This window comes from Ips typographus, linkage group LG2 (assembly GCF_016097725.1).
Source record: "Ips typographus isolate SLU linkage group LG2, UJ_Ityp_2.0, whole genome shotgun sequence".
Taxonomy (NCBI): Eukaryota; Metazoa; Arthropoda; class Insecta; order Coleoptera; family Curculionidae; genus Ips; species Ips typographus.
The window spans coordinates 24,379,780-24,398,444 of record NC_138423.1 but is presented as its reverse complement, the minus strand read 5'-3'; the positions used below and the strand labels follow the sequence as shown (position 1 = coordinate 24,398,444).

The following is an 18,665-nucleotide window of genomic DNA, read 5'->3' as shown; positions in this document are numbered from 1 at the left end:
CCATGCGGCCCTCCTGCTTCCATTTCCCTATAACTTGAATAGGTGCTGTCGATTTTGACTCGAAAGCGACAAGCTGAAAGAAAAGATCTAATTAGTTTTACCAGGCCGACTGAAAAGCCGGCATCCAGCATCTTCCTCTGTGCCAAGGCCTTAGAGACGTCTAGCAGCACGGCTTCTGCCGCTTCTTTCCTGTTGAACCTTTCCGTGATGTACTCGGTCATCCTCAGGACTTGGAGTTCCGTTGATAGTGTCTTCCGGACCTGCACGTCGTCCCCGACGAGCTATTTCGATTCCGGAAGAAGAACAGTTTTTTGCAACTCAGAAACACCAAAATGTCACCAGCGTCTTTCAAAAACTGTTCTGAGTCTTAAAAGTATTACAAGAGGTTCTCAAACGATTGCTGTAAGTCAGAAACACCAAAATGACATTAGGGGATTCTGATCTTTTAAAATGTCACCAGACTCTTGAAAACTGTTTTCAGTTGCTTAGATTCTCAAGGCTGAGAGAAAAATTGGTTAAGTTTGAAGGACACTAGTGACCAAACAGTTTAACCTTCCAACCACTGTTGTCATATCTTTAGAAACCCCATTTCATTGGCTATCTATTGACATTCACTGTCACTTTCATTCAGTGTTCACATGTGCAGTATTTGCGAAAGATGAAGATGGTTGAATTAGTGTTTAAATTTGCACGTGCTTCTTTTCGAATCTGTTTTTCATCACATTTTTATCTCAAAATTGTCACATTGGGCACATCGCCGAACAGCTGATTTCACTGTGTCGTAATATAACAATTGTCAAATTCGTGAATTCCGACATTTAGGTTCGACATTTAGGTTGACTATTTAACTGTCAAAGTTTTGAAGTTTTTTTGGTTCTAAATTATAACAAAAATGTCATGTAATCATGTTTCCAGTACGGTATTGGATTCTCATTCTCACAATTCTAGGAAACTCCACGCTAACATGCATTATGGGAGCCTTAAAATTTTGCATACCCATGATGGTGCATTCACCTAGTACTTACTGCAATTCCTACAAACCCTGGTGTGACTATTCTAAAGAAGAAAAGTTGTCAAATAGTGTTACTCCCATAGTTTTAAACGTTTCTTGCTCAAACATGTCGTTGGCCGATTTTGGTAATCTCAAACACTATTTCGAAAGATGTATCTTTAGAGTAACATTTTTTAGGACCACGATATAACTGGACAAACGCAGATACTGATTTGTTTTACAATTGCCAATTGGGTGGTAATCTGTTCTCTTCACTTCCTGGTGGTATACTGGCAGAGAATGTTGGTCCTTATTCCATGTTACTGTATACTACCTTGGTATGTGCAGTTCTAAATCTGTTAAGACTGTTTTTTGTCGCCATTGACTGGAGATTACTTGTTGCCATTGAGTTTTTCATTGGTGTTCATCTAGGAATTGCATTTGTTTCGTTACTAGTTTGGACTGCCAGGTATTGACTTATCCATTGTTTATTAGTTCTTATTGTTACTACTTCTAGCAGATGGGCTCCTCCAAATGAAAGAGGAGTGTTCGTGGTTTGCCAAGCTGGGAATCCTTTGATTGGATACTGCTTAAAAATGTTCATCAACCTATTAGCTCCTGCATTGGGTTGGAGAGGAATATTTTATATTTTGTCAGTGGTTTTGCTAGTGTTTTGGGTGGCTTTGTGGATGTTTGGTGAGGTTGAATAGTAATTAAAAGTACGTTATTTATTAAAAGACTTACTAAGGATGTGATAACCCTAACGAACACAAGAAAATTGCATCTTTGGAATTAACCTACATTAAGAATGCCCTAAAGGGCGAAATTACACCTACAAAATGCTTACCACCTTTAACAAGAATACTAATGAGTAAAGCTTTTTGGCTGGTAAATTGCCTGCATTTTGGTTTTATTGGAGGAATCAGATTTCTTACCAACTCAATGGAAGTATTTTCCAATCAATTTATTGGCATCCCTGGCATAAAGTTTACACACATTCAAGCCATATCTAGTACTGGTAAGTTCCTGACTTATTGCATTAGCACGTAAGCTAAATTACTTTTACAGGTTATATTTTAATGGCAGTGTTAATAGCACTGTTAACTGACTTTATTAGAAAAAGAACGTTGTTATGCAACGTTGCCGCCGTTCGCATTCTAGCCGTTTTATCACACTTAATACCAGGTTCATTACTACTTTTTATCGGAGTTGCGCAATGCAACAAATCCATGGTATTAGCTTTGTATTATATGGCCAGCACTGCTATTGGTGCTGGTTTAATCACGTGCTACAAAACTATTATCGACCTATCACCCAATTTTGCTGGAACTGTTTATGGACTAGTTCATCTATTCTCTTCAACTGCAAGTACCGATAACATGAACCTAATTTACGAACAAAGAACACAAAGTTTGATTTCAGTTATACTGGAACTGAATCTACTTGGCAACGTCGTGCAGCCTTCTATTAACCTGGCAGCTTGGACTGTACATTTTTTAATAGGTGGTGGCTGTATAATTGTTCCGGCCGTAGTTTTTATTTTTATGGGTGTGGCAAAAAAACAAAAATGGAATATAAAACCTTCAGATCGGATATTACATCAGCGTGAAGAAAGTAAAGATATAAGAACGATTACAGTGAAACAGAATAAAATGGTTGATGGCAAAAAAGTTTTAAAGAAAAAAAGTGTAAGTAATTTACAAAACTTTATCTAGTTTGTAGCCTTTTTTAGCTTTAGTGCTATACAGTTTTTTTATTTTTTTTTGTTTATATTCCTGACACACACGCTAAATGAAATTTAGAAATTTTGAATTTGCAACCTGTAAAAGCCACTTGACTCCTGTCAAAATTAGTCACATGACTTTTTAAAATGTTAGTTTAAAGGTTGAAATTAAATTTAGTTGCAAAAGTTATTTTTGATACTGTAAAGGCTGTCAAAAACATAAAAAAATCACGCGACAGTTTGTTAGTTATCCGGAATATCGTCGAAGGTAACTTTTCAGAAGAGCAAAATAAATTTGTCCTACAACATATTTGGAATAGCAAACGTGATTTTCAAAATGTAGTTGAAAAATTTAAGAAAATTTGGTAAATCAAATTTAGACAGTTGGGAAAGCTGAAAGCTGAAACCTAACCTAACCTAACCTAACCTAACCTAACCGAGTCATCACGTGACGTTGATAATGCAATATTGAGCTTGCAACACTGTAAAGGTGAATTGACATCTGGCACAATCAGTCACGTGACTTGAGAAAAATCTGTTTGAACCATGTAAATTTGCTAAATCAAAGTTGAACAGGTGTAAAAGATGAAATTGTAAAATACCGATTGACTGAGCTTACAACACTGTAAAGGCCAGCTGACATCTGTCAAAAACAGTCACGTTACTTTGAAAATGTAGATTTAACTTGATAAACTAAATTTAGACAGTTGTAAACACTGAAATTGTAAAGGAGTCACCCCGGGATATTGATAATGCAAATTTCAGCTTGCAGCATTGTAAAGGCCAGTTAACATCTGTCACAAACAGTCACGTGACTTTCAAAATGTATATAATATTAGTCTCAAATATTTCAGTTGTTTTAGTATTCATGAAAAGTAACTAAAAATAACCTCAATAAGTTAGATATTCAAATCAGATTTGATTGAGCAAATAAAATACAGGGCTAATTTTAGTAATCAAAACATGTGTCAAAAATGTTACAAAAAATTGACAATTTGGATATGGAACCCTGTACAAGGTAAACTCAAAACTGTGAATCTGGAAACAATTAAACAAATAGTCGTTTACATAATCATATAACACTGCTAATATTAAGTTTGGTTTGGTTTTAGGGTCGAACCGATATTTCAGCAAAAAAATGCAGAAAATTGTATAGAAAAACCACTAAAGAGAAACAGAAAAACCGACTGAATCTTGCCAAAACTAAGGCGAAACCAACCTTCCAAAAATGATTAAATACACGAACGAAAACTAGATACAACTAACATAAATGTATTTCCATTTGACCCAAACATATGGAAAGATTTTTGCACATTAATGGATTACTACTGATAATGTATCAATGCGATGAGGGTTACGAGTTTGCAAACTATTTAACTTTTAAATTTTTTGCTCTGGCTGGCTAATAAAATGTCCCACCCTTAACAGAGACGTTTTATTAACAATTTGTGCTTATCAAAAGTATAGAAGCAGAGAAAAAATATTAATTACGTGGGCCGAAAAAAACACCGGAGAACTGGGTCGCTTGTGTAGAAAGCAGCACTTCAAATAGCTATCCAGATTGTCTGGAAGTTAATGGCTTTCAGCGTATATTGCTTGAAATCAAGAGGCGATTCAGGTGTCCGTTTCCAATTACCTGAAGCATGTGACAAGCGTTTAATGAAGAGAAAGCCATCAGTCGAGTATTTATTGATATATTCTGCCAGTGGACTTTGTCAATATTGGTAAACGGTCAGGTTTGGTTGGACTATGCATTTTGATAAAATTTAAAACTGTAGATGTTGATCATAACTTACATTATTCGTGTTTAATTATGATCCAGCTGAAAGCAATCAGTCACTTTTTTACAGAAACGAATACGCTTTACATTCAACCTGAATAGCAATTTCGCTTATGACGAGAATGGCAATTGTAGCAAAAAAAAGTCCTGTAGCATCGAGTCGGGTGAGAGAGCGTTCTTTTATAAATTACGGTGCTCATGTTCAATGTTCTTTTGTGTACGAGAAACAAGTCGTATCTGTTCAGCCGATATAACTTTGAAGTTGCATCGCTATTACGTGAAAGTTTTATTGATGTATTGGAAGTTTTATGAGATGACGTCCGGTTTAAATCTTTTTAGTTATATACGCAGATAAAATGTGGAAATTTATCTTAACGTAACTAAACAAAATTTTGTTTATTCTAATTTTTCTTGAAACTTGTTTTTTATATATTTTTGTATTTGCCAATTGGAATAGTAACATCTTACTAGCAAATTGCCTCTATATCTGTCCAAAAATGTTCTAAATAATATTTTCTTTTGCTTTTGATACTTCTACATTCCTTAATCTAACTTAAACACTTTATTTATATCGCCTCTGTAAATTTTCTAATGATTAAAATTTCTCATTTTTCCTAATGAATGTAAGTAAATATATTTTTGGTGTTCCGTTCTATTTAAAAATATTAGGTTAATTGTTATCGTGTTTGAAATAAGTTGATCGAGTGTATCCTGTACAACCGGTTAGAACTTATGGAATATAATCTGAAAATAGGTATTCTTTAGTTATTTATTTGATATTTTATTTACTTCACCCCTATATCGCCTGCTATTACATACACGTGTATCAAAATCAATTATTTTCGTTCTATTACTTATGATGAGAAAAATTTATTAAGTCGTTCCAAAATTAGGTTAAATTGTTGACATATTAATAATACCAATTATGTTATATTATGTTATTCAATCCCTAAAATAATTAGTTTGGTGTTACTCAAAATCTTAAAAAAAGTTGAGTAACCATCAACAACTTTGTCTGATGATGAACTGATTTTTTTTGGATTTTGAGATAATTACAACAACAACTTGTAATTTGATTGTTTTTTAAATTAAACAATGAAAGTTATTACATAAAACACTAATATGTGCAACGTTGTCAAATTTTTTGAATTAAATATTTTTTTTTTTTATATTTATTTTGTTATTAATTAACGTTGTAAAACAAGTCAGTTGATAAACAGAAACTCAATACATTGACGTTTTGCAGTACATTATTGCATCTTTAGTCTGATAGTCATTTTAGTTTTTTCAGTTGACCACATTTACATCGCTTCAACAAGATTGTCAGTTTTTGTCGAGTTAGGTTTACAACTGTCAAATCAACATATTATTTTCATGCAAGAAATGTCCCTCTGATTGTTTCTATTTCATTCTAAAGATAATAAATAATATTGATCAAAATTGAAACAAAATATTTCTGGAGCACTCTGAATGTTTTACCGAACTCAATATGTTTTGGCACCAATTTTTGACGTTTTTGACAAAGCTGTCGAGCTGTCAGCTACTTTCAAAACTGGAAATAAAAAATGAAAAAATGTCGTGTCCCAGTACGAGCCTATATATGGATATTACTGTTTCTTTCACGTTACATATCGCAGCTTATAAGAGTAAACTACCGCTACACCAAGTATTATATGGTTTCCGAAGGTACTACAAGCCGATTGAGAGCCTCTTGTAAAACCACTGAAGCTGAAAGATCTAAAGTACCTCAGTCTACAGTACCATGGCGTAACATGACCATTTTCGATTATGGTAAATTTATATGTTATACTTTTCACGTAGTACTAATATTAATTAAGGTCCCCGATTTCCTTGGACAGTAAGAGAGATGGGGACCATTAACACTCTATTTCACTCAGGATTCATAGCATCTTGCATATCTGCAGGATTTCTTATATACTTTATAGGATCATACACTGTATTGCTGGCTTCAATTTTTATAGGATCGTTTCTTAACTTGTTGCGTGTCGCTATGGCTCATGTAGATTGGAAAGCTTTTGCTTGTGTGGAGTTTTTAATTGGATTCGATTTTGCCCTATCAGTACCAGCTTTGTTCACGTGGATGGCCAAGTAAATTATTGATCTAATGATAATTTATAAAAAAAGAAATTTAATTATTAGATGGGCTCCCAAGAACGAAAGAGGAATATTCGTGTGTGCTTTCATTGGAAATGAAATTGCTGAAGTGGTAATGGGCGCCAACAGGAAATATTTGATACCACTAATTGGATGGCAGAGCAATTACTTTTTTTGCAGTTCACAGGTTATTCCAGTGTTTGTTTTGCATTATTTTTTGGGTAAGCTAACATCTCCTTAACCTTAATTTAATAAACTTTGAGATTGCAACAGGTTCGTCAAGTCCAGAAACTCACCCTTTCATATCAACAGAAGAACTAGACTATATCAAAGGTTCTCAAGAAGGGGAGATTTCTTCTAAAAAAACACTACCACCTTACATGCATATATTGAAATCTGGAGCATTTTGGATTTTGGCTTTACTGAATATTGGGTTTGCATGCGCTCAAATGATGCATTTGGCAATTGTTCCTGAATACTGGTATGAATATGTTGGTCAACCGTACTCGAAATCGACCCAACTGGAATTTATCCCTTATTTGGGTAATAGCAGTTGTTAAAAAGAAAACAAAAAAACACTAAGATTTAGTTGCAGGTTTTAAATTAATGGCAATCATAGGTTGTATAGCTGTAGATAATATCCGCAAAAAACATATTTTACCAAGCACCACAATTGTGAAAATCTACTTGTTTTTTTCCCACTTTATCCCCGCTTGTATAATGCCTTGTTTGCTGTTAGTTGGCTGCGATGCTACCAAAGTGTTATGGATAGTATCAATAACAATGTCGTTCCTCGGTTTTGCCTACATTAGTACCACCATGACATTGATGGAAATTTCACCAAACTTTGTGGGGACTTTGTATGGTATTATTCAGGTTCCAGTTGCAGCAGCAAGTAATGTTTCCAATCATTAAAATTACATCTACCAAGACGTTTTACACTCCAGATCTAGCCCTACATAAATTCAATGAAAGGTTCTGGCATCAACGTATGACTGCAACCGTTTGGTCACCTTTCGTTGTGATTGGTTCTTTGGTGCTATTTTTGCCTGCAACGTTATATCTAAAATACGGAAAAGCGGAATGCCAATCGTGGAATAATAGAGCAGATAAGCCAAATAGAGACCTGAGCAGCACGAGTGCCAGTGTTTCTCATGGGGTAAGGTTTTTCTTAAAACCTATACAGGGTTGTCCAGTTTTAAGTGTCATTAATTCCACCAGTCGATAGTGTATCAAATCTGGTCATCTGTGAGGTTTACGAGTAAATTTGACACTAAAAATAGTAAAAAACGGATTTTTAGATTAATTTTTACTGGCGTTCAATTTTTTAGGCTATAGGTAGTGTAAAACTAATAATTCAAGGCTTGTAAGAGTTTAATAGTCTAAAAACTTGTTATTTACTACTAGAATAGTTTTAAAATTCGTTTTTTCAGACTACAATCTATTGTCGAGTATCTGAAACTGGATTTCAAGCATTAAAAACAGACCCGAAATCAAGACAAAGATGGTTGCGCATAAAACTCATTTTTTTCTACTAAAAATACTCTAAAAGTTAATTTTTAAGGCTGGAAATGACTTTAGTGAAACTAAAGAGAGTCGGAAAGTCTATTTTTCAAGACTAATATTGTAATGTAACATTTTTTACTTTTATTACTGAACAGAACTGAAACTAAACTAATACTATTATAAATAGTTTTAAACTCGATTTTTCAGTCTTAAAGCACAAAAAAAACAGTTCGAATTACTTAGAAATGTCAATTTAATAATGATAAAGCTCGAAATAGCTTTGTCCTACTCGGGTCCGGTAAAGTGCACTTTTCCGCACTCATTAGAGTGCGGGAAGGAGTACCTTTCCACACTAGTGCGGTAAAGGTACTTTTCCGCATTGCAAGATTAATCAAAAATTAATGAATAATAAACCTGCAAGTTTATACAGTGCGTTTTTTTTAACGCGCAACATAGGATTTTACGTGTTAAATTTTTAAGCCCATGTTAGACCATGTTATTTTGGAACTACAAGTATAAAACTTGACGGGTGTGTCTTTAGTACCCTGAAGCTTAAGTACGTCTACCAATTTGGACTAAAAAGTGATTTAAAACTGGAAAAAAATCATTTTTTTTCGAAAAGATTTTATCCTTTCATACTCCCTGTATGCATTGTTGTTTTTGATACTGGCAGGGCAGGTAGCAGGTAAAGTGACTTATTTTGACTGCATCACGACCCGACATCTTTTGAACGTCAAAAGGGCATTTTATGATTGTTTGGAATATACTGTTTGGCTTCAAACGGAGGTCAATTTGAACAATTCACTTATAAAAATACTTCTTTTGTTCTTAACTTTCTTGATATAAAGTTAATGATCACCCTGTTTTACTTTTTACGCCAAATTTTACCTGCTACCTGCCGTGCCAGTATCAAAAACAACAAAGAACAACAATGCATACAGGGAGTATGAAACGATAAAACCTTTTCGAAAAAAGATGATTTTTTGCAAGTTTTTTAACACTTTTTAGGCCGAATTGGTAAATTTACTTAAGCTTCAGGGTACGAAATAGCCACCCGTCAAGTTTTATACTTGTAGTTCCAAAATAACATGGTCTAACATGGGCTTAAAAATTTAACACGTGAAATCCTATGTTGCGAGTTAAAAAAAACGCACTGTATGTGTAGATCAAAAATACTCATTTTTACCAAAATTTGGTTTGGTTTTTTTTTACTATTTTTTTGCGGTAAAATACCACTTTCCGCACTTGATAAATAAATAATTATTTTAAGCTTATGAAAAATGAAGAAGATGGTTTTTTAAGTCTGCTATGTCAAAAATTTGATGAAGATAGACTTGAAACTCAATATTCCAAGCTGAAAGCAGTTTTAAAGCCCTAAAAATAGTTCTTTGTATATACAGTGTAACCCATTTAGAATGGAAACACCCCTATAAAATTTTAGGTTATTAACCGATTTCAATGATTTTTTTTTTAAATAATTAGGAATGAAATGTCTATTACGGGAGAAAATTTTAAATATTTATTTCAGTTTTCAGGTCATATTACGATACTTTTTCTTGATAGAAAATGGAGAATTTTTATTAGCGATTTTTTTATTGAAAAAATTACTACGCCACTGGATCTATAGTGCTTTCAAATAGCTGTGACGTTTTTTTTTTTTTTTTTTTTCATTTTTTTTTAGAAATTAATCAATTAATAATTAATAATAAACAAGTAAATAGTAACACCATTTCTATGGCAACAGTTGATGCAGGGTGTTCTTTTGTGACCGTTAGCTTAGAGGATTTTTGAATTTTAATTTGTCATAACTTTGTTATTAATGAATGGATTTTCATGAAATTTTGGTCACAGCTATTTGAAAGCACTATAGATCCAGTGGCGTAGTAATTTTTTCAATAAAAAAATCGCTAATAAAAATTCTCCATTTTCTATCAAGAAAAAGTATCGTAATATGACCTGAAAACTGAAATAAATATTTAAAATTTTCTCCCGTAATAGACATTTCATTCCTAATTATTTCAAAAAAAATCATTGAAATCGGTTAATATCCTAAAATTTTATAGGGGTGTTTCCATTCTAAATGGGTCACACTGTATATAATAGTAGACTTTAAGTCAATTTTTGTGAATCTAATGTTAATATCCTGTATTTATAATTATTTTCAAGGCTAAAATATTGAAATGTATTTTCAAAATTATGAAAATCTACTTCAAATGCAAGATTTAAGTTTCTGATGTCACTTTTCATCAGTTCAGAGTCACTTTTTGGTGTCCAAGTCAATTTTCAAGGTTTAAATGTGAATTCTAGAGAAGATTTGTAAACTATGACAACTGACTTGACTACAAAGACAGTTTTTAAGCCTCTCAAGTCAATTTTCAAAACTAAAGTCTTTCAATTTGTTTGGAAACTATGAAAACTGGCTACAAAGACATTTTTTAAGCTTTTCAGTTTTGGGTCTTAACGTATTAACTCAATTACCTCGTAAACGAAGTTTCAAATCAGAATTTTATAAGATATATTTTTCAAACAAGAGAAGTAAAAGAAACTCTAATTTTTTAAAAGTATCCAGTGACGTAGAAAATAAAACGAAAAAATAATAACCATCTTTTTGTATCTACGCCACTGGACAGTTTCGACAAACGTCACTAACTATAATTCATTCATTTTACTTAATCTGACAGTTATGACAAGAAACCGATTTTTTTAACTTTGAAGGAGAGTATTTTTCAAGAAAATTACATAATAAATGTCAACTTATTTTTTGATGAGCTATCAAATGGTGAATTATTGACATTTAAAACTGGACCATCCTGTAGTTTAAAAAGTTTAGGTTAATAATGTTGCAGAGATCTAAAGTGCAAAGTAGAACCTCGGTAATAAGCAATAAAAGTGTTAAATCTGTGAGCAGACATTTGGGCAAAATAGATTTGGAAGAAGTCGATCATTTATGGACTTAACACATTTTGTTTGGTTGTTCTAGTTTAAGTAATTTTAATAAACTATAATCTGGTGTGTGTGTCCTATTTTCTTGCTCCAGATGAAAAATAATAATCACAGTGAGTCTTGATTGTTCAAGTAGCTGGGTATATCAGCAAAATGGCACAATAACGTGCGGTTTATGATACAAAATGGCGCATACAGTTCGCATATTGCCCCGAAGAGCCAAGAGATATTAACTCTCGCTGGAACGGGCCTGGTCGTAATAGCATCAAGGCAAATAATAAGGATTTGTCTGAGTATTTGCGGGTGTTTATTAATCATCTTTGTTCCTCAGGGGGTTAGTTGCAGCGAGATTACCGTTAAGGTAGGAAATTTAATTATACTAAAAGTTTGATGCATCGGCGAACTGGCAATATCGATCCCGAATACTTTTATCAAACTTTTTCTTGTACTTTCAAATTAAAATTAAAACTTTCCGGAATAATAAATTCATCAATGGAAAAACAAAAAAGACAACTGGACAATAATTAATAAGTTATGCCTCACCCGACAGACCCGAACCTCACGATACCTGACGCCAAACACAACTTTGACAGAACACTACCAAGACATACATTAACTCTAGATATAAGTACTGTATTATTGAAATTGTACATACATATAGATAGCTTATAAATAGTGTATATTATTAATCTCTAAATGATGTTATTACTATGGGCAGAAAGGCCACTAGGGCCGATAGCCTTTTCTTTTGGAGAATAAAGATTGTATATATATATATATATATATAAATTCATCAAACAACAAACTGTAATAACGAATATTTTCGCGTATTACAAAATGTTACAAAACGTATGTAATTTATGTTGAAATAGCTATTAAAGTTTAATTGGTATTACACAGCATCAAAGACCTTTTGTTTGTGTCATAATTTGATATTCTAAAAAGTGCCACCAGCAGCAAATTATATCTAGTGTTGTTCAATATTACATATTCACAGTTTATAATTTTTGTCTTTATGATATAGAATGACTCGCCTAATATTGAATAATGGCGTTTTTGGTTGTTAAGTTATGATAACTAGTGTATTTGTATACTACTCTATCAAATTGTATTGAAATAGTAAGGCAATACATTATTTTTGCACTAACCATACCCATCGAAAACGCTAAATATGACAGCCACGTCATTTTTATCCTGACCCTTTTGATTTGTTTTTTACTATTTTTTTTTTGTTTGTCTCTTCTGTCAAAATCACGTGATACACGCACACACAATTACTCCATTTTGATCGTTTTTCAGTGAAGTGTCACGTGACTTTTTTTGATCAATACCCAATCATTTCCACGCGTTTTCTAGATCATGTTTGACTGACTGACGTTTTCAAGACACTTTTTGCCAAATGTACGTTTTTTAAAACTTTTCATACACTTTTTTATTCAATCCTAAATAGCTATCTTATTGGACAAATAATGTGTAGACTTTTATATGTCATTGGATAGCCAATGAAATGGGCTTTCCAACGATATAACTACTTTGATTGACAGGTTTAGTCGTTTTCGTCAGGGCGTCAAAGATGACCAATGTTTTTTTTTTCAATGTTTTGATGCATTATTTCACCAACGACTGGTTGGTTGATTTATTACACTAGATTATTGTGCAATGTTTCATTAAATCATAAATAACTCACTTATTTGGTCCACACTTTATAAACTTTTGCTTGTTATTAGAGAGTCAATGAAATGGGCTTTCTAAAGATATGACAACACTAGTTAAGTAGGTTAAACTGTTTGGCCGCTAGAGGGCTTCAGACCAATTTTTCGGTGAAATTTTAAAAGATCAGAATTTCTCTTTTAAGCGTTTGAAAACCTCTTATAATACTTTAAGGACTCAGACGACAGTTTGAAAGACACTGGTCACATTTTGGTGTTTAAAGAATGGTGCTACAGACAATTTTCCATCATAGCAAAAACTAATATTTTTGTAAAAACATTAAAATATTAGAAAAACTATTAGGTCTAGGTATATGATATTATTAACAAAAACAAATTTAAAATTTGATAGAGATTCGAAGAATGTGTTAAAAAAATAGGGGGTTCCGTTTAAAAAACTAATATTTTATCTGTTACGCCTTTATGAACCATCCTGTATATCCAAAAAATTTAATTTTATACCATGCATCTCAATATTCTCTTTTGTATTTCTCGAAACAAATGAGATAATGAAGAGCCAAAAAGGGCTTTCTTGTACCATTTTACCATAATACTCATACAATTAACTTTATTTACTTGAGTGAAAATGGAATAAAATGTCTGAACCGATAAGGAAATAAACTTAATTGGGTGTATCAAGATGGTATGGTCCGTAAATAATGCACCCTTTAACTGAAACCAACCACCCTTACTTAGCACATCTGTTAAACCGAATGTGGAATTCCTGGCAATCTACATATGAAGGCAAATTAATATTAATAGGATACGTACGTCCTTTGGGCACAATAAGTTAGAATTAAGGGGAGACTGTGGCGAAATTTGCATTTTTTAGATCGGATTACAAATGTGACACACGTCCGGAAAGAACTCGCCGCCCTAAAAGCTAATTTTGCATGCAAATATACTTTTCTACGGAACTGTTGTTGACACATCGAGTTAGTATATTAAAACACGGACCGCGGGATTTATTCCGATGCAATTTTCATTTTAAAGCGCTTAATCTGATAAAGAAAAAATATTTTATTATAATTGATCGAGTTCTGGTGGCTGATTCGGTTTCCACACGCGTAGTTGCATGTGAAAATTGAAAAACGCTTTGCGCTAATTCGTCGGTATCAAGTGGAATTTTATGTGAATAGTTGAATGGAAAATCCGGTGTATGTAGTAAAATACCGGCCAGGTAGGCACGTAAATTATTACGATTATAACCAGATTTTAAATTCATTTGGCCAGAGGTTTTCTATGAAAACCGCACGAAAATTAGTTATGAACTTTTTGCCAAACAAAAAATAAAAACTTTTTTTTGTTATTTTGTATTATAATACCCATCAAAAACGCTAAATATGACAGTCATTTTTACAAGTATAATTGCTTTATTCCCACCAGTTTTTTCAAGATTACTGTCCTGGCCTTTTTGATTTGTCTTTTACGATTTTTTTATTTTTCTGTTCTGTCAAAATCACGTGATACACGCACACGCAATTCCGCCATTTTAATCGTTTTTCAGTAAAGTGTCACGTGACTTTTTTTGATCAATACCCAACCATGATTATAACCAGATTTTAAATTCATTTGGCCAAACAAAAAATAAAAACTTACAAATTTTTTTTGTTATTTTGTATTATAATAATAGTGTAAAAATAATTTAAATTACAATCAAAATTTCGTGCATTTATTATTATGTATATTACTCTAGTATGTATAAAAGTAAACTTGTTAGAAGTAAGGTGTACTTGAACTTGTGTGTTAAATTTCATCCTCAAACACACACAAACAGCTCCAGTTTGTTACAGGTAAGTAATATTGAATACCTAAAATTTCAGCTACCTTAATCCCTCCTATTAAATCTTTAAGGACTTTTGCAAACTTTGCTTTTAAGGAAATCCTGTAAATTAACTAAACTTTTCGTGTTTGAAGGTAAAGCAAATGATCTCTTCTGGACACTTTTCCTGTTTTGTAATGCTGATGTCGACAAATAGAGACTGGAAGAAGTAAGCTAGGATTAGTACTGCCAGATGCACTAAAGCTGGATTTATGGCTTGACTTTTTGAATTTAACCAGCCAAAATGGTTTATATAACCAAGGTTAGTGTGTGTAATCACTTATTTATGAATTAAAACATACATTTTCTTCATAAACTTAGCTAGAGCAATTATTAGCAGATTTAAATTATTAGGACAGTGCTGTTTTTGAAAATTAATGTTGTGATTAGTCAATTTCTGGATATTTTGGCCAAAAATCAGAATTAGTATAATTATGTGAAAGCAAAGAAAAATCAAACTTTATCTAATATTTAAACTGCAACAATATTAATTATTTATGTAACTAAATAAAAACAGTTCAATTTTACGTAATAAACACATTTTCAGATGAATGTGAGTTTCATAAAATAGCAGTTTTAAATATGTGTTCCAACCATAATTATCTCAGATTTGTGTGTGGAAATAGTAAAATGGGTTAATAATTTAGAAATTTGATAGTATCACATTAAATCTATCCATCTATTAAATTTTCTGATTGTTTACTCATATTGCTACTTTTATAAGAAGATTAGACAAAATTATGCAAGGAAGAAGTTTGGAAACTTCCATTGTTTTGTTTTTTTGTAACTCTAACCGTTTACGAGATAATCAACATTTTTTTTTTTGAAAACTGTTTTTCTTCGACTATTTTTCTTTTTTTGGTAAATTGAATCAGAATTTTGAAAATTCCGTTTCTCTGCCATTTTAAAGATTTCAGCGAATGTAAAAAGCTCAAAATGTTAATCTTGAACTGCTCTTTTACCTCACGCTAACCACAAGACGATTAAACATAAACAGGGTAATCAAAAAATAAAATGAAATCAAAAAGTAGTAGTCCATATGCCCACAGTGGAGTAGTGAGTGTAAGTAATATTTGTGGAGATCGACTCTGAGTTTTGTTTTCGCTTAAAATGAAATCAGTTACATTTAGAAACGATCTGCCAGTTGTGACCACGTTTACCAGCTTCTAAATGGGTGTAAACCTAGTCCACTGAGTGCCAGAAAGTATTCTGAACTCTAATCGTTTCCTAGATATTTGACTTTTTTACTTTCTTTTGAATGTGGCATCAAAATTTTGAAAAGCTGTATCTCTGCCATTTTTGAGGTGGGTTTCAGCGACTGTAAATCCTCAAAAATTTTCTCTTGAGTTGCTCTTTCACTTCGTGCTAATCACAGCATGATTACAGGGTGTTTAAAAAACAAAAAGAAAAACAGTTACCATCGTTTTGCAGAAATCTGTTTGTTACCTGAAATGAAACTTTTTCTACTTCATTACATAAATAAATAGCGATTTTCTTATTTTTCTTAACCGAATTAGTAGTAATTACAAATTATTAAAATTAATAACAAACCTATAAAAAGTAGTTGCAAGTTCTAATAAATGAGAATGTTAGAAAATTCTTTGTAAAACTATTCAACTACATACAGAGTGATTCTAAAACAAAACTTTTAAGAATTTAGAATTTGCTTTGTTTTGGTAAATTATCCGATTAAACCGCCTTGTTTGTTTTAACCAAAATCAATTACTTTCCTCATTTCCTGCTTAATTAACTTCTTTATCCTGACTTAATATCAAAATTAAAAGTTTTTATTTCAATAAAGTTACCCTTGTTGATGCCTGTCAACGTTCCGGTAACTTTACTTAACTTTTCTTAAACTCCCCTCTTGCACAAAACGCAATTTGTCAACCCCAGAAATCTGATCGAACCCCGCCCGCCACAGACACACATTTAGCGCTTTATTGTGGAACTAATGGTTCAACAAATAGGGTGGTGTAACACAGAAAGACAGGGTTACACCCCCCCGGTGATCGTAAATTTAAATTATTACCGCAAAGAGAGGAGGATGCAACGCTAGTTGCCATTAACTTTTTTTTAGGGGCTGAAATCGGAGACTATGTAGTCGCGATCCACTTTATTTTTAATGCGAATCAACGGAACTGAATGAAGTATTGAAATCCTCTGCTGTACATATTTTAGTGTCATAATTGTTATGGCTTTGATAAAAACAAACATTGAAACAGTTATTTTCCTAAAAGGACAGAAAGTGCTACTTTTCCATTCCCAATTGTCGTTTGCAATTGTGTGGAAACAAACAGTTTCCGCACTGTGTTGAGTGTAGAAAAGTGCTAACTACGCATGGTAATAAGAAAAAATGTGGGCCACCACAACACGTTTACAGAATTTTGTTTAAAAAACACACGCATTAACATGTGTAGTAAGTACAAACGTCAACGATCTAAGCTTTTAACTACCAAAAAATGTTTTAGAAACCGGATTTTCAAACTTAGAAAAAAAGGTATCGAAATTAAAGAATATAATTTTGCGCCCTAAACTGTATTTTGCCAGTTCAGAAATAGTAAGTAAGTAATAAGAGGGATTTATTTAGCATAATAGCTACATATAAAAAAACAATATAAATAACTTAAGTAACAATAACAAAGAACATACAAAATAAAGACAGTTTACAACATTTTTAGACCTTTTAAAACATTTTTAGACATTTTGAACATTTTTGACCTGAACTTGATCCACAATATACCGGGTATAACATTTAACGTGAGACATCTCAATATCTCGAAAAATAAGCACTTTTCGAAAAAATGTTTAGTATCAAAGTTGAATTATTCCGCGGGGGAAATACATTAATGACAAAATTTGTGATCCTCTGCCCCTCCATGTGGGGGGAAGGGGGGTAACTTTGATTTTTTAAATGGCACCCCCAATTTTTTATTGCAGATTCAGATTCTGCCTCTAAAAACACGTGGAATACGCTCCGGTAAATCATTAAAGTCCAGCAATCCTCTATAAAATCATAACCATGCACACTGCTAAACGTCTTGGTCTTATCACATACATAGCCGGGTAAAAGTTTATTCCTAATTTTAAAAATAAAAATAAGAGAATTAAAAACTATTTTTTGTTTTACAGTTAAAAAATTTGTACAAGCCAACATGTTACTGACAGGAGCATATCTGTTACATCCAATAATAATTCGCATTCCTTTATTCTGAATTCGCTGGAATTCATCGATTATAAAATTTGGCATATTAAACAGTAAAGTGCTACAGAATTCCAGATGTGGAGCGGCTAAAGAGTTATATAATATACGTTTGGTGTACATAGACAAATGTTTTCCTACTCTAGCAATAAAGCCTATTTTTCTTTTTTTTTTTCTAAATGAAAGAGAAGAAAAAAAGTTGCTTAGCTTAGAGTACACTTTGCACTAAAATAGATTTCTACCAAAGATAATAAAAGAAGACAAATAATTTAAGGGAAAGAAGAAAGAAAAAGTGGCGCAAGTTACTAAAAAAAATTAGATAAGGTCTATTAACATTAAAATATTCAAAGGATCAAGTCTAAGCTATTATTTTTGTCTATTGTCCTCCGAACAAAATTCATTAAGACACCCAGAATCACATCAACAATCACAGAGTTAAATTTACGAAAATAACATAATCTTTTGTGATGCTAAAATCCTGACTCAAACTTTTCGCAACTTTTCCATTCTTCCCGATTCACAATTAAGGGCAGAATGGAATCCTTTTATTAAAACGGGAAAATTCCGAGGATATTATTAAACGCCTTTAAACCTCGTTGCCTAACAAGATTTGCGATTTTCAACCAGCTAATTTGGAGTAATTTAGCGAATACGGCAATTTCCGGCTATATTGACAATTATAGCCACCGTTTTATGGGGTAATTACAACCCTAATCGCGAATGAACGATGTAAATATGGTTGCTGAAGCTATTTAGGTAGGTTAATAAAAAAAAGTACGGGAATTATCGCGTGATTGGATATAATTGCAAATAAATCTAATGTAATATGCTGAAATAGCACCAGCAAACAGGAAACCGTAATTTTCCTGTAAATTAA

At 32.5% G+C, this 18,665-nt stretch overlaps 2 protein-coding genes across 9 annotated transcripts; both read left to right on the top strand.

The window, feature by feature from the left end:
* Window positions 1–833: 833 nt before the first annotated feature.
* Window positions 834–4,139, top strand: LOC145725109 (sialin-like). Of its 2 annotated transcripts, none has more exons than XM_081973717.1 (7): window positions 834–1,137; window positions 1,190–1,460; window positions 1,512–1,687; window positions 1,740–2,009; window positions 2,060–2,359; window positions 2,414–2,679; window positions 3,827–4,139. In XM_081973717.1, exons 1-7 carry the CDS (start codon window positions 906–908, stop codon window positions 3,944–3,946), a joined length of 1,635 nt encoding a protein of 544 aa, XP_081829843.1. In that variant the 5' UTR covers window positions 834–905; the 3' UTR covers window positions 3,947–4,139. The 2 variants fall into 2 exon arrangements, with proteins under 2 accessions (XP_081829843.1, XP_081829842.1); XM_081973716.1 differs by having other exon boundaries at window positions 1,509–1,687.
* A 1,892-nt stretch (window positions 4,140–6,031) lies between these two features.
* On the top strand, window positions 6,032–11,126 carry LOC145724505 (sialin-like). Of its 7 annotated transcripts, none has more exons than XM_081972825.1 (7): window positions 6,032–6,261; window positions 6,360–6,603; window positions 6,655–6,830; window positions 6,883–7,152; window positions 7,199–7,504; window positions 7,557–7,768; window positions 10,962–11,126. In XM_081972825.1, exons 1-7 carry the CDS (start codon window positions 6,060–6,062, stop codon window positions 11,070–11,072), a joined length of 1,521 nt encoding a protein of 506 aa, XP_081828951.1. In that variant the 5' UTR covers window positions 6,032–6,059; the 3' UTR covers window positions 11,073–11,126. The 7 variants fall into 7 exon arrangements, with proteins under 7 accessions (XP_081828951.1, XP_081828953.1, XP_081828950.1 ...); XM_081972827.1 differs by having other exon boundaries at window positions 6,032–6,285; window positions 6,477–6,603; XM_081972824.1 differs by having other exon boundaries at window positions 6,032–6,285; window positions 6,354–6,603.
* Window positions 11,127–18,665: the final 7,539 nt, after the last annotated feature.

Bases quoted from the DNA above. Each gene is read 5' to 3' on its own strand.
- LOC145725109 (XM_081973716.1), top strand. From the start codon at position 906: ATGTTTCCAGTACGGTATTGGATTCTCATTCTCACAATTCTAGGAAAC. The intron at 1,138-1,189 runs GTAATCTCAAAC...AACATTTTTTAG, and splicing joins CATGTCGTTGGCCGATTTTG to GACCACGATATAACTGGACA. The intron at 2,680-3,826 runs GTAAGTAATTTA...GTTTGGTTTTAG, and splicing joins AAGTTTTAAAGAAAAAAAGT to GGTCGAACCGATATTTCAGC.
- LOC145724505 (XM_081972821.1), top strand. From the start codon at position 6,060: ATGAAAAAATGTCGTGTCCCAGTACGAGCCTATATATGGATATTACTG. The intron at 6,604-6,654 runs GTAAATTATTGA...TTTAATTATTAG, and splicing joins TTGTTCACGTGGATGGCCAA to ATGGGCTCCCAAGAACGAAA. The intron at 7,769-10,961 runs GTAAGGTTTTTC...ATAATGTTGCAG, and splicing joins GTGCCAGTGTTTCTCATGGG to AGATCTAAAGTGCAAAGTAG.